Below are 14898 nucleotides of genomic sequence, written 5' to 3'. Positions count from 1 at the left end.
AAGATAAGTCTTAAGAATAACTTGCTATTTTAGTTGTGAGCTCTCTTGTTCTTTTATCCTTAATTTGTCTTCAAATATCAACTTGACTAAAGAAAGGACGGCTCTAGGGCAAAATTTAAATAGCTGTTCTGCAGGGAAGGTATTTACAACCTTCTTAATAGCTTGTAGACATTGAAGCAACTGAGTTTTTATCCCTAGATGTCTCATAAGTGCCTTATAGGTAATAAATTCTGCCTTAGTGACAGCTAGTTTACATGAATAGGAGGTAAAGGATTTGAAACGAGCCGTGGAAACCAAGAAATTAAGACATATGTAACTGCTTAGCAGAAAATGTCAAGATCCACTGGTTCCATGGCTTAATTCTACTGCCTGAAAGAGCAGAGGCCATGGTGACTGGAGATGGTGAGAAAAAGGAATGGAGAGAGAGGAGGGAAGGACAGAGAAGTCTATGGCCTTGACTTTGGAGTTGATGCTAGACTTCATCACTCACTGGTTAGCCTTTTATTGGCAACAATCTTTGAGCTTTGGTTTCTTTGTCTGAAAAACCAGTATATAAAGATATTGACTCTTATAGGGTTTTTATGAGGAGTAAATCAATTAATGCAAGTTACATCTGATATTTGGTTGGTGCTCAATAAACCATGAGTGAATATATACTGGGTTGGCCCAACATCTTAACCTAAACGAACTTTTTGGACAGTCCACTAGAAACAAGGAGATAAAATAACAACCATCAACAAGCATGATACTTTCAAATCCAGGCAGCCCATCACCAAGACATTACTGGTGGACTGGCAACAACAAAAAGCCTTTAAAGCCCTCCTAGAGCCCACAAAGAAAGTTCAGCTGCCTTGTCTTGGCATTCTGACAGCTTTTGGATTCTAGCCTAGTCCCACTTCTCCCCATCCTTCCCAGTTTGTTCCGCTAACAATCTGAACTGCTTACAGTACTACCTGCCTTTATACTTGCCCTGCTCTTGACCACCTTCTTACCTTTGCTTTTCTTTCAGCCTCAGTCCCCTCACTCCACATCCACATTCTAAATCCTGCTCATCCCTATTAACAGTCCTAAGAACTCCATGAAAAACTGTTTTGGATTTTTCTAAGTTTATTTTTTAAAGTATATATAATGCTATTAAACTGAGAACAAAAAATAAAAGTATGTAACTCAGTGATCTTTAGTATATTACAAGGCTGTCCAATGATCACCACTATCTAAGCCCAAAACATTTCATCATCCCCCCAAAGAAACCTCTTATTCATTATCAGTCACTCCCTGTTTCCCTCTTCCCATTCTCAGGCAACCACGAAACTGCCTTCCATCTCTATGGATTTGCCTACTCTGGACATTTCATACAAAATGTGGTCTTTCGTGTGCGGCTCCTTTCATTTATCATGTTTTGAAGGTTCAGTCACTTTATAGTATGAATCAGTACTTCCTTCTTTTTTGCTGCTAAATAATATTCCACTATTTAAATATACCATCTTTAATTTATCCATTCATCAGGTGATAGAAGTTTAGGTTGTTTCTACTGTGAATGAAAAATATTGCCTGCCCTACCGGTAAATAAAAGATGTTACAGCCGTTAAGCCATCACATTACAGTCTCTCTGATGGTGAGCTCTGGGGGAACTCAGGATGAAATAGGATGCCCGTCATCTAGCAGTCAGCCACCCCCTGACTGCAGCCACCCTGACAGTGCCCCCTGAGGAGACTCAGGATGAGAAGGCACAGGATGAGGCAACGGACAGCTGAGGTGCATAACAAAGGAATCACTTCAGTGAGCCCAGACTCTTACATCTTTCCATATACAGAAAAGCACTAAATTCCTTAACTGGACATATCTGGTTTCTTTAATTAACAGTAATCTTTTCATGTTCTGAATACCTGGTCTTTGTGGCAAAAACTCCTATATATCCTGGTTCCTCCCTTATTTCTTCAGAGTTATCTAAGATGTTGTGTCCCAGGCTTGAAGTCCTCAGAAAGTCTGCCAAATAAAACATAATTCTTAACTTGTAGGCTGTGCATTTTTTTCAGTCGACACTACTTTTTTGGCTATTACAAATAATGCTGCTATGAGGATTCATATGTAAACTTTTGTGTGGACATGTGTTTTCATTTCTCTTGGGTGTATATCTAGGAGTGGAATTGGTGGATCATATGGTAACTATGTTTAACCTTTTGAGAACTGCCAGACTGTTCTTCAGAGGAGCTGCACTATTTTATGTTTTCACCAGCAGTGTATGGGCATTGCTTTCATAAGTTGTATTATTTTAAAGTAAGTAATTTTAAAATGCAATTTATTGGCATCAGAAATGTAACAAATTATCAAAAGTCCTATACAGAAAAACAAGTCCTATACTTGTTTTTCTAATCCACAATCTCAGTAAACTATATATATATATCCCAGGATTGTTCTGAAGGCTCTCTCCTGACACTCCTAAAATGAGACTGGTGTCTCTAGTGCTGAAACCGTAATGACCAACAGTGGGCATAAGGACTGGCAGTGTGAGGTAACATATATACGCCACTAATGGAAGATGAGTTAGAGATACACATAGAGATTGCTTAAAAAATAACACAGTACTGGGCTTCCCTGGTGGTCCAGCAGTTGACAATCCACCTGCCAATGCAGGGGACATAGTTTCGATCCCTGCTCTTAGAAGATCCCACATGCCACAGAGCAACTAATCCCATGCATTGCATCTACTGAGCCCAGGCCCCACAACCACTGAAGCCCCCAGGCTCTAGAATCCATGCTCCACAACAAGGGAAGCCACAGCAAGGAGAAACCCACGCTTGGCTACTAGAGAGTAGTCCCTGCTCGCCACTACTAGAGAAAGTCCCTGTGCAGCAATGAAGACCCAGCCCAGCCAAAAATAAATGAATAAATCTTAAAAAAAAAAAACAGTACTCACTGCCAAATGAGTAAAACCACATACACACACACAAAATCAAGCAAACATGAGATCAGCATATTATTAAGCTATAGGAAGAGTTCATTTGTAGTGAAACCATGTCTCATACACAGGCCTGGTTCTCCCATACCTTTGACCATCTGAGAACTCAGCCTTTGTGCCTTGGAAACGAACAACTATTTTAGAATTAATTATTTTTCCCTGTGGCAAGAGCAGTCTTCAGAGATGGAGAGACTTAAGATTCAAATCATGGTATTAACATTTGGTATCTGTGTCACTTTGGGCCAGCTGCTTAACCTCTTTGAGCCTCAGTTCCCTCATCTGTAAAACAGGGATAAAAATTTCTAACTCGTAGAGTTACTATGACAGGCACATAATAATAAGTGGTGACTTCTATAATGCTTATTTCCATCTCTTATATAGCAGTTATCCTGGGAAATCTTAGAAGGTGAAAATAACTAAACCTGAAGTAGCCAATTATCTTTTACTTGTAGGTAAAAGTACTAAATTGCTAAATGTGTGCATGCACGCTAAGTCACTTCAGTCGTGTTCGACTCTTTGTGACCCTATGGACTGTAACCTCTAGGCTCGTCTGGCCATGGGATGCTCCAGGCAAGAACACTAAAGTAGGTTGCCATGCCCTCCTCCAAGGGATCTCCCTGACCCAGGGATGGAAGCCGCATATCTTATGTCTCCTACACTGGTAGGTGGGTTCTTTACCACTAGTGCCACCTGAGAAGCCCAAATTGCTAAATATTCTGATGTAAATGTGAGTGAATCAATTTTCAACTGATAGAGGAAATCACTGGACAGGTATTTCAAAAATGAGCTCATGTAAAATGCAAGTATTGGGGGCTATAAAATATAATCTCTGATTTGGAGAAGACATACTTCATCTGCACTGCAGTAAAATCAGGTACAATGGACTGGGAATCCCTAAGACATGGGTCTGGTGTTCCATTATTCTCCCAACTTTTATGACTGTAGGCAAGTCAATTCTTCATTTATAAAAAAAAATTTAATATCTGTTTTTATTGTATTTCAAGACTGTTCAAAGAATCAAAAGGCTTTCTAGATGATTAAGCATTATTCAATTTTAATACTGATAATCAACATCAAATCTGTTTTCCATCTTTAAAAGTACAACAATAGGAGCAAATTCTACCATGATTTGGAAAGTTCTAGAGTAACCAAGTGTATTGGGGAAGCAGCAACAAGATTTGAAGGTCAACAACAAGGTTCAAATTATTACTTGCTATGTAATCTTCGAAAGGGGACTTAACCTGTGTAAATCTCAGGATCTTTAGCTATAAAAAGAGGATATCTCTCATCACACCCAAAAATTAACTCAAAATGGATCATAGATAGACTTAAACATTTAAGAGCCAAAACAATAAAACCACTGGAAGAAAACACAGAAGTAAATCTCAATTATCTTGGATTAAGCAATGATTTCTTAGAAATGACACCACAAGTGCAAGCAATAAGACAGGAAACTGATAAGTCAGACTTCATCAACAGGAAGAAGTTTAGTGCTTCAAATGACACTAGGTATTTTTCCAAAGAAGATTAGAAATGCACAATAAGCTCGTGAAAAGATGCTCAGCATCATTAGTCACTGGAGAAATGCAAATCAAAATCACAATGAGATACCAACTTCACACTCTAATACGGCTATATAAAAGGATAGACAATAACAAGTATTGGTCAGGACGCAGAGAAACTGGAGCCCTCATACATTGTCCCTGCTGCTGCTGCTGCTGCTGCTAAGTAGCTTCAGTCGTGTCCAACTCTGTGCAACTCCATAGACGGCAGCCCACCAGGCTCCCCCGTCCCTAGGATTCTCCAGGCAAGAATACTGGAGTGGGTTGCCACTTCCTTCTCCAATGCAGGAAAGTGAAAAGTGAAAGTCAAGCCACTCAGTCGTGTCCGACTCTTCACGACCCCATGGACTGTAGCCTACCAGGCTCCTCCATCCATGGGATTTTCCAGGCAAGAGTACTGGAGTGGGTTGCCACTGCCTCCTCTGTACATTGTTCCTGGGAAAGTAAATTGGTGTGGCCACTCTGGAAAACAGTTTGGCAGCTCCTCAAAGGGTTAAACATAGAATTACTATAGGACCCAGTAATTCTGCTCCAACGTGTATACCCAGAAGCAATGAAAACGTATGTCCACACAAAAACCTGTACATGAATATTCATTACAGTGTTACCCATAATAGCTTAAAAGTGAAAACAAGGCAAATGACCATCAACTGAGGAATGGATAAACAAAATGTGGTTAATTAGTAGTACAATGTAACATTATTCAGCCATAAAAAAAGAATGAGACCCTGATACATGCTACAACAGGGATGAACCTCACAAATGTTAGGCTAATTGAAAAGAACCAGACACAAGAGTCCACACATTGTATGATTCTGTATTATGAAACATCCAGAATAGGCAAATCCATAGAGACAAAAAGGAGATTAGTGGTTCCCAGGGAAGAGGGGGAGTGAAGAATGGGAACCAACTGATAATGGATATAGGGTTTCTTTCTGAAATGATGAAAAGTTCTGAAATTAGTGGTTTGACTGTACAAATACTAGAAACCACTGAATTGCACATTGTAAGACAGGTGAATTTCAGGTGTGTAAATTAAATCTCAAGAAGTTTAAAAAATGGGGATAATGCCTATTTCCCAGAACTTCAAGAATTCACTGAGCTAGCATATATGAGAGATGTTCTCTAAATGCCCATTTGTTAATTAGGTGCTACAGAACACCAAAGGAGTCTTCCCATTTCAAGGAAATAAGCGGAGATGATAAACTTCCCAGGGCCACATTCCACATTTCAATGCCCTACTCAATTAGGTGGTCCTTCAAGGGGTAGAATTATTTTCAGCTGCTGAGCGCCAAAGAATTGATGCTTTTGAACTGTGGTGTTGGAGAAGACTCTTGAGAGTCCCTTGGACTGCAAGGAGATCCAACCAGTCCATTCTGAAGGAGATCAGCCCTGGGATTTCTTTGGAAGGAATGATGTTGAGACTGAAACTCCAGTACTTTGGCCACCTCATGGGAAGAGCTTACTCATTGGAAAAGACTCTGATGCTGGGAGGGACTGGGGGCAGGAGGAGAAGGGGACGACAGAGGATGAGATGGCTGGATGGCATCACTGACTTGATGGACGTGAGTCTCAGTGAACTCCAGGAGTTGGTGATGGACAGGGAGGCCTGGAGTGCTGCGATTCATGGGGTCGTAAAGAGTTGGACACAACTGAGCGACTGATCTGATCTGATCTGAATGGTTACCCAACTTACTTTATTTGAAGTAGAAATCTGAGAATCAGGGAGTTCAGTCTCTGACAAGTTAAGACATGTAATCCTGCTCAGTTTGAAACTCTGTAAAAACAATTTCACTTTGTATCTACTCTCCTGCCTTCCAGGCTTTTTGCCTTTCCCTCCTCTTGGCTCTTCTGCCAGAAATGAAAACTCTTCTGTGAAAGGAAAAGGGTGGAAGAGTCAGTGCAATTTGTTCAGGCATGTTATGTTGAGATGACTAGATTCTCTGCACGATACTGGCATACTTTCACCTCTCATGCTTGGCTCAGAGCCTACAGTTTCTTTCTTTTTTTCAATGAGCCAAGAAGTTTCGCCCAAAGATTCTTTTGACACGGATGGGGATCACTTGGAGCTGTGAAATGCATCTATTGCTGGTGTTGCTTTCAAACTGTTCTTTAAATAATTAAAAGTGACCACGAGGACCCATGAGTAGATCCATACTAAGATAGATAACTGGGCCATAATATCTTATTTGAAGAATATCACGTGTGTATCACATTCATTACTGGAACGTGTATTTCAAGACTGAAATGTGAAAAATGCTCAAAACATCAAATATACATTATGGGACTCTTAAGGACATATTTCATCTCCTATTTTTGAAGAGAGGAAGACTTTTACTTTCTATCTTATACACCTTCTTGCCATTTAAATGTTTTTTAAAACAATAAGAATGTATTAACTTGTACTATAATGATGATAAAACAATGAGAAAAAGAATATACAAGGAAGTCTGAAAAGGAGAGACACTTAAAGGACACGTCTAAGATTAAGTGTCTATTTATAAACTCTGGATTGTAACTGGAACTTAGCAACTTGTATAGAATTCTCTGCCTGAAGAAGCTGCTACTGAGTGTCTGGGAGCAGCTGCTATGAGAATTAAATCAACCATCACTTTCTCAGAAGAAATAAAAAGAGATGTGGTCTTTCATAAAACTAAATTTTAACTCATAGGGAATTTAGTCCTCAGGCTATTGTGATGTACAGATAATATGTACATCAGAAATTTCTGGGATCCTGGTGGTTCAGTGGTTAAGCACCCACCTTCTGATGCAGCCCCCTTGCACTACAGAATATCTACATGCAGGCTGGTCTTGTCTGCCTGCCTGACTGGAGTCCAGAATGACGTGGCTCTGGAGTGTCAGGCCTAGGCAAATGACACTGACATGCAGGTGGGAAAATTCAGCTCTTTCCTTTCTTAATGGGAAATTCACCTAAGGCCTTGGCCTTGAAGTGTATGGTACAAACACCAAAAACATCAATTAATTCAAACTTGTCTGCTGTGGGGAACTGAGAACAGAAATTAGACCTCTACCTCCCACATTCCTTCATCTCCAAATTAGCTACTAACTGATTAGCACACCAATTAAAAGTACTATAAACAAACACAAAACCAGCAGTTGTGATTTTTATAGCAGACCCTAGAGGCTAATGAGCTCAGTGGGTTAAACAGCTAAGAGGTTTACACAGCAGCGATGCTGTATGAGAATGACACACCGCCACTTCCCGAAAACTCCGTCCAAAAAAAAAAAATCAACGAGAAACATCTCCTTGACAGTATTACAGTTTCCTGGAAAAAGACAGGATGACTTGTTTCTGAGACTTACTAATTGTCAGCATTTCAGGTCCTTGCCTCTTTGATTTATTTAATTCCCATAAGTGCCATTCACTGTCATGTGGAATCCTGAGCTCCATCAAGTCCTCAGGCCTATCTGAGTTCCTGGCCTCTGTGACCTCTCAGCTGCCAATAATTACTTCCTCTCTCAACACACTCCACTCTTCTGCTCCCTCCTAGTTGTCCTTTTTCCTTGATGAGTGGTTATTTTTGTCTCCTCTGAAGAGTTGCCTCTTGAGTTTATTCTTGCTCTTGCGCATTTCGGCCATCACCATGTGAATGTACCTGGGGAGGCCTTGGATCAGGAAGGATCAGTAACAAGCACAGCAGAGAGATGCACAGGGAACAGCAGGACTGCCCAGCCCAGGCTAGGTCAGCCAAACCCCACTAGTCTACAGATGTGTGAGTGATCATAAACAAGTGACAATAAATAAATGATACTGAATGTTGAGGTATTCTGTTACATAGCAGAAGCTACCTGATAGAATACACCTACTTCAAGCTTTAGCTCTGAGAAGTTACACATATCACCATGTTATTACCTAGCAATCTAACAAAAGAAATGGTAGTGACATGCACTGCTATATTAAAATGGATAACCAACAAGGTCCTAACTGTACAGTACAGGAAACTGCTCAATGTTATGTGGCAGTCTGGATAGAAGGGGAGTTGCAGGGAGAATGGATACACATATATGTATGGCTGAGTCCCTCTGCTGTCCACCCGAAACTATCACAACATTGCTAATCAGCTGCTAATAAGCTATACTCTAGTATAAAATGAAAGTTTAAATCTGAAGAAAAGAAATAGTAGTGATATGACGACAATGATGATGAAAACATTAAAATCATAATTAGCTAACACATACTGAACACTTAATATGCACTAAGCACTTTCAAAGTACTAACTCATTTAATGTTAGCCCCCTTCATAAATGAACTTTTACTGACAGAACAGTATTCAATTTACAGATTTATTGAGAAGATGCACACAGAGTTCCTGTATACTGCATACCTGCTGCTGCTAAGTCACTTCAGTCGTGTCCGACTGTGCGACCCCATAGACGGCAGCCCACCAGGGTCCCCCGTCTCTGGGATTCTCCAGGCAAGAACACTGGAGTGGGCTGCCATTTCCTTCTCTAATGCATGAAAGTGAAAAGTGAAAGTGAAGTCGTTCAGTCGGGTCCGACCCTCAGCGACCCCATGGACTGCAGCCTTCCAGGCTCCTCCATCCATGGGATTTTCCAGGCAAGAGTACTGGAGTGGGGTGCCATTGCCTTATCCGATAATGCATACCTAGCTGCCCCCTATCACTAACTTTCACTTTAGCATGGTACATTATCACAATTAATGAACTACTACTGACATTTCGTTATCAACTAAAGTCTATAACTTACTCAGATTTTTTAAGTTTTTCCCTAATGTCCTTTTTTTGCTCCAGGATCCTATTCACCACATTATGTTTAATCTCCTTAAGCTCTGACGGTTTAATCCCTCTCCTCCTCACTAAATTCTATTTTTTTTTTGGCAACAGCTTTATTGAGACACAAGTCACATACTGTAAAACTCACCAATTTAAAATATACAATTCAATGGTTTCTACCATACTGACAGAGTTGTGCAACCATCACTACAGTCCATTTTAGAATTGTGTGAGCTTTCATCACCCCGTCAAGGAAATCCTGTACCCTTTGGCCATCACCTCCCAAACCCTTCCCCTTTCTCTCCAGCCCTAGACAACTGCTAACCTACTCTCTGTCTCTATAAATTTACCTATACTAGACATTTCATATGAAGGAACCATACAAAATGTGGTTTTCTGGGAATGGTTTCTTTCATCTATGTTTTCAAGGTTTTACCTGCATGTTTCAGTACTTCATTTTCATTGGCTGAATAATATTCCACTGTATATACACACCACATTTTGTCTATCTGTTCATCAAATAGTAGACATCTGGGTTCTACCTTTTGACTACTACGAACATTAATGAACAAGTTTTTGCACGAGCATGTTTTCATTTTTCTTGGGTGAATACTCAGAATTGCTGGGTCAAGTGACAACTCTGCATTTATTTTTTTCAAAGAACTGCCAGACTATGTTCTAAAGCAGCTGTAGGGACTTCCCTGGTAGTCCAGTGGCTAAGACTCCACTCATCTAATACAGGGGGCCTGTGTTCAATCCCTAGTCGGGGAACTAGGTCCCACATAGCAAAACTATGACCTGGCGTAGTCAAATAAATAAAGCAAGCAACTGTACCGTTTTACATTCCTACTTAGCTCCCTTTTTCACAGGTAAGAAGCCCAGAGGGATTAAGTACTTTGCCAAAGTTCACATAGCTGAAAAGCAGGAGGGGTGGGGGAGGGTTGGTGCATCCTGGTGATCAATCTCCAGACCCCAGCTCCTGAGGACTACAGCACACTACAGAGCCCAGAGACTGTGAGTTCATTCTGCCTTCTTACCAGGTCTGCCTCTCACCCTTCTGGGGAAAGGTGTTTAACTCTCCATACCCTTTTTCGTAAAGCCCCTCTCTAGATTTAAAATCCACAGATTAACAGAAGACGGAATCACAACAAAGAATCATAAATGAGAAATAAAATGACTGCAAAAAATGTTTTGATAATGAAATATATTCTGAGATTCTTTTAGTTTAACAAGAGTGCAAAGGTGCACAATGACAGTAGCCATACACCTAAAACGTCAATGTAATGGGAGCTCACATGTGAGGCATTCTTTACCTCCTTAAATTTGAGGAAATGGGATTTAATCTATAGAATGATAAGTAAACATAAATAAAGGCTTCCCCATCATTATGAGATACTGAACTCTTCAGGGTCCCTTTAGGAACCCTCCAGAAATATTACTATCATGACTGAAATTAAGTCCTAGCTAGGAGGCAGGAAAATGGACAAAATGACCAGCAGGTTATGATTCTATGACTTTAGAGATTTTGTGAAAACATATGATTTAATTTTTGGTCCACAGACTTCAAGTCCTAAGCAGGACTAACTTACCCTGAATAGCAGACAGATATACAAACGTGTCTTCATGCTCCAAGTTCTCCAAGAATATCTGAAACCACAAAATATAGCAGTGACATGATTCACAAACAGCAAGCGAGATTTAAGACACCTTTAGAGCAGACTCAAAAGAATAAATGCTTGTACTCCTCTTTGCTGTAGCTAGATACTGGTCTGACTGTGAATCTTGTAGGGAAAATAGTATATGTTTGAAGTTCCATTTCTATAATGGTTACAAAAGGGCAGCGATCAGTCGGAGATACTTCTTGAAGTTGTCTAGTATACATTAAAAGTAGGCATGAAAACCAAAATCTGGAAGAACAATTCTCACATTTTTTCCACTACAGTCTATGGTAGATAGCCTGTTCTTAGGCCTGTGACAGACCACAGGCCCTGACACACAAGAAGCCAGGTTTGGGGCTACATTCAATGAATGGCATATCTGCTATAATTTGATCCTTTTCTCTTGCACTCAAGAAAGCATATGGAAATGCAAGGGCAAGACAGAGATGTTATTACTGGGATAACCTTGAATCTGTTCTAATTTATTAAAAAAAAATCTTTTGCAAACTTCAGCTCTTCAACTGATATTAGTAGCAGCCTGTAAAACCTTTGGCCTTCTGCTCATGTTCAACTGAGTCTTGCTTCTGTAGAACAATTACAATTTCCCCAAGGGTGGCCCAGGACAGGGCTTGATACACAGTCAAGGCTCCTGGACAGTGGCCTCACCGTGTGTGTGTGTGTGTTTGAGTGTGTTCTACTCATCATGTGTATGTGTCTGAGTGTGTTCTACTCACCTTGAGAAGCTTCTCCTGCACATCAAGGACTTTTGCTTCTCTCTGCTCTATCCAGCGAGAAAGAGTTCGCAGGGCAGCAGCCCGTGTTGGAATTTGAGGATCATAAGCTGATAAAAGAGCTTCCTGGAGCTCTTCTGTGGTTACACTTTCTGATTTTTGCTTTGCAGTGGTGCTGGGCTCACGGACTTCATGAGAAGCAACATGGCTTTGCTGTGGTTCAAGGTGGCCATGAGACACATCGCTGTATCTTTCATAACTGGTTTGTTGCTGCTCTTCCCTTTTACCTTCTGGATCCTTTTTGTTTAGGGTACTCTGGGCGGCCACACTGACAGTCTCAGTGGAAAAGGCTCCATGAGTAGAGATGGTAATGCGGAGATCAGCAGCAAGTTCCTGGATGACAGGGTCAGGGTATGTGCTGGAGACCTTCTCCAACAGAGGCAGCAATTGCTTCAGGACAGCAAAATCACTTGACTTCAACTACAAAATGAAATTTAAAAAATGCAAACCCAAATTAACATAGCAGATGCTAATATGACCACAATATGAGCACAATATGACGCTAATATGAGCACAAGGCAACAGACACTAAGAAAAAGGGGCTGGAAGCAAACCTTGTTCCTGGTGTGATTTGCATATAGCCTGAATCTGGCATTCTAACACTATGGTCTTATAATTATAATTAACATTTATTGAATACTTACCGTGTACAGGTACTTTTCTAAATCAAAAAGTACATCAGGAACAAATATTACTCTTTTTTCCCCCTCCCTACTCCCTCACCTATTATTACTCTTAATATTTATAATCTGATGGGCAAACATGGCTGTTATTTTAATTTGCATTAATCAGACTAATAGCACTATTAAGCATCCTTCCATGTTTATTAACTGTCTACATTTCTTCTGGGAACAGCCTGTTTTCATCCTTTTTACCCCACTCACCTCTTAGTCTTATTTGTCTCTACAGTTTCTTTTTTTTTTAATTTATTTATTTTGTAATTGAAGGATAATTGCTGTACAGAATTTTGTTGTTTTCTGTCAAACATCTACAGCTATTCTTACCATGACATATTTTAATACCCAGTCATATGGTGAAATTCTTTTATATTTTGAATTGTATTATATTATATTTTTTTACTAGGATGTACCTTTTGCCATAAAAAGATGAGTTCACATTAGCAAAGTACTTAGTGCTTGACACACTAGTAAGTACTATGTGAATGGTTTAAATATAAATACAATAAACAAACAAATCACACACACACATATTCACAGCCCTATAAAAGAGTTACTATCTATATGTTAAACAGGGAAGGGATTTCATGAGTGGTCCAGGGGTTACGATTCCACACTTCCAGTGCAGGGGATACAGGTTCAGTCCCTGGTCAGGAAACTAAGATTCTACATGCAGGGTGGTGCAGCCAAAAAATTTTTTTAATTTAATTAAAATTAAAGTCATACAGCTGAAAGATGGTAAGATGTGAACCTAATAAATCTGGCTCCAGAGTCCACACTCTTTAACTAAACGCTACACAGTCTCATTTGAATGAGTAAAGCTATTCTTAACTGCAAGATCTAAAGTGGCTGGTCAGCATACAAGGGTGCCTCAGGCCTGGAAGGGACTGTGATGGTAACTGGCAGAAGGGAAGTTCCCCTAGAAAATCAGAGTTAAAACTACTTAGGATTTTATTCTCTCTAGAAGCTTTGTTCTAATAAAGCCTTACTAGGAAAGGTGCATGGGCAGTCAGTGAAGAAAAATCAGGGGTGATCCTTTTCTGTCTGAAAATACTGGAAAAACTGTCATATGAAGCTTCATGAAGCCCTGATCATTTGAAAACCTTACACATCTTAAATCCTTTTTAGAACAAGGCAGGGTATTTATTACTCACTCATTCACACACTTCATTATCCAACCAACCAATCAATTAACCAACTGTTTTCACAGGACCTACATAATATTCTCATATTACACTTCAGCTTCACAGAATTGTTATTGTTCATTTTCTCTACCACTTTCCTCCCAAGTAAATGAAAACTTGAGATATATGTCAGGTTTGTACCTGGAATTTCACAATAAAAATATATATCACCTAAGAAAAAGGTCCATTTTATCAAAAATCTATGTGGTACTGGAAAAGATATTTCAGGATAACTGGGCTAGCATTATCACCATGCTGGACTTCATTCAGTGCCTCTGTAGTATCATGTGTCTTTGTTTTTTCTTCAAGTATCTGAAATGAGAATATCTACTTATACCTATAGTGTATGGCTTCTTTTTCATTTCTCGTATATATAACAATTTCTTCTTAAAAAAAAAAAAGTAAGACAAATAGACCAATGGAACAGAATAGAGAGACCAGAGATAGACCCACATAAATACAGTCAACTGATCTTTGACAAAGGAGCAAAGGCACTACAATGGAGAAAAGATCAACTTTTTAATAAATGGTGCTAGAACAACTGGACATCCATAGGCAAAGAAATGAATCTAGACACAGACCTTACACTGTCACAAAAATCAACTAAAAATGGATCACGGACCTAAATGTAAAATTGCAAAACTATAAAATTCCTATAAAATAACATAAGGGATATCTAGCTGACCTCAGGTATGGTGATGGCCTTTTTAGGTGAAATACCAAAGAAATTCATGAAAGAAAGAACTGATAAGCTGGACTACATTAAAATTTAAAACTTCTGCTCTGCAAAAGACAATGTCAAGAGAAAAGACAAGACAAACCACAAACTAGGAGAAGGTATCTGCAAAAGATATATTTGATAATGGACAGTAACCTAAAATACACAAAGAATCCTTAAAACTCAACAATAAGAAAACAAACAACTCAATTAAAACATGGGTGAAAGACCTGAACAGCTACCTCACCAAAGAAGATAGCAATTGAAGATATGCTCAACATCATATGTCATCAAGGAACTGAAAATTAAAACAACAATGTGATAACACGACACAACCATTAAAATAATGAGAATCTAACACCAACACCACCAAACACTGGTGAGGATGAAGAACAAAAGAAACTCTCGTTCAGTGCTGGTAGAACAAAATGGTATAGCCACTTTTGCAAGACAGTCTGGTAGCTTCTTACAAAATTGAATGTATTCCTACTATACACTTGAACAACTGAACTCCTTGGTATTTACCCAAATGAGCTGAAAACTTATGTCTGCACAAAAACCTACACACAGATGGTTATAGCAGCTTTACACATAA

The 14898-nt window shown here is 39.5% G+C and overlaps 1 protein-coding gene across 2 annotated transcripts in view; it reads right to left on the bottom strand.

The window, feature by feature from the left end:
* The window catches only part of TANGO6 (transport and golgi organization 6 homolog), a 185022-nt gene that overhangs the window by 105485 nt on the left and 64639 nt on the right, over positions 1 to 14898 (bottom strand). For both annotated transcript variants that reach the window (XM_055554251.1, XM_055554252.1), the window contains exons 13-14: positions 11668 to 12144; positions 10865 to 10922 (exon numbers count right to left, since the gene is read on the bottom strand). In XM_055554251.1, the coding sequence (XP_055410226.1) occupies positions 10865 to 10922; positions 11668 to 12144 (535 nt within the window). The remainder of the gene's footprint in view (positions 1 to 10864; positions 10923 to 11667; positions 12145 to 14898) is intronic.

The sequence above is a fragment of the Bubalus kerabau genome, chromosome 17 (assembly GCF_029407905.1).
Source record: "Bubalus kerabau isolate K-KA32 ecotype Philippines breed swamp buffalo chromosome 17, PCC_UOA_SB_1v2, whole genome shotgun sequence".
NCBI classification, from domain to species: Eukaryota; Metazoa; Chordata; class Mammalia; order Artiodactyla; family Bovidae; genus Bubalus; species Bubalus kerabau.
This window is presented reverse-complemented; position numbering and strand designations above follow the sequence as displayed.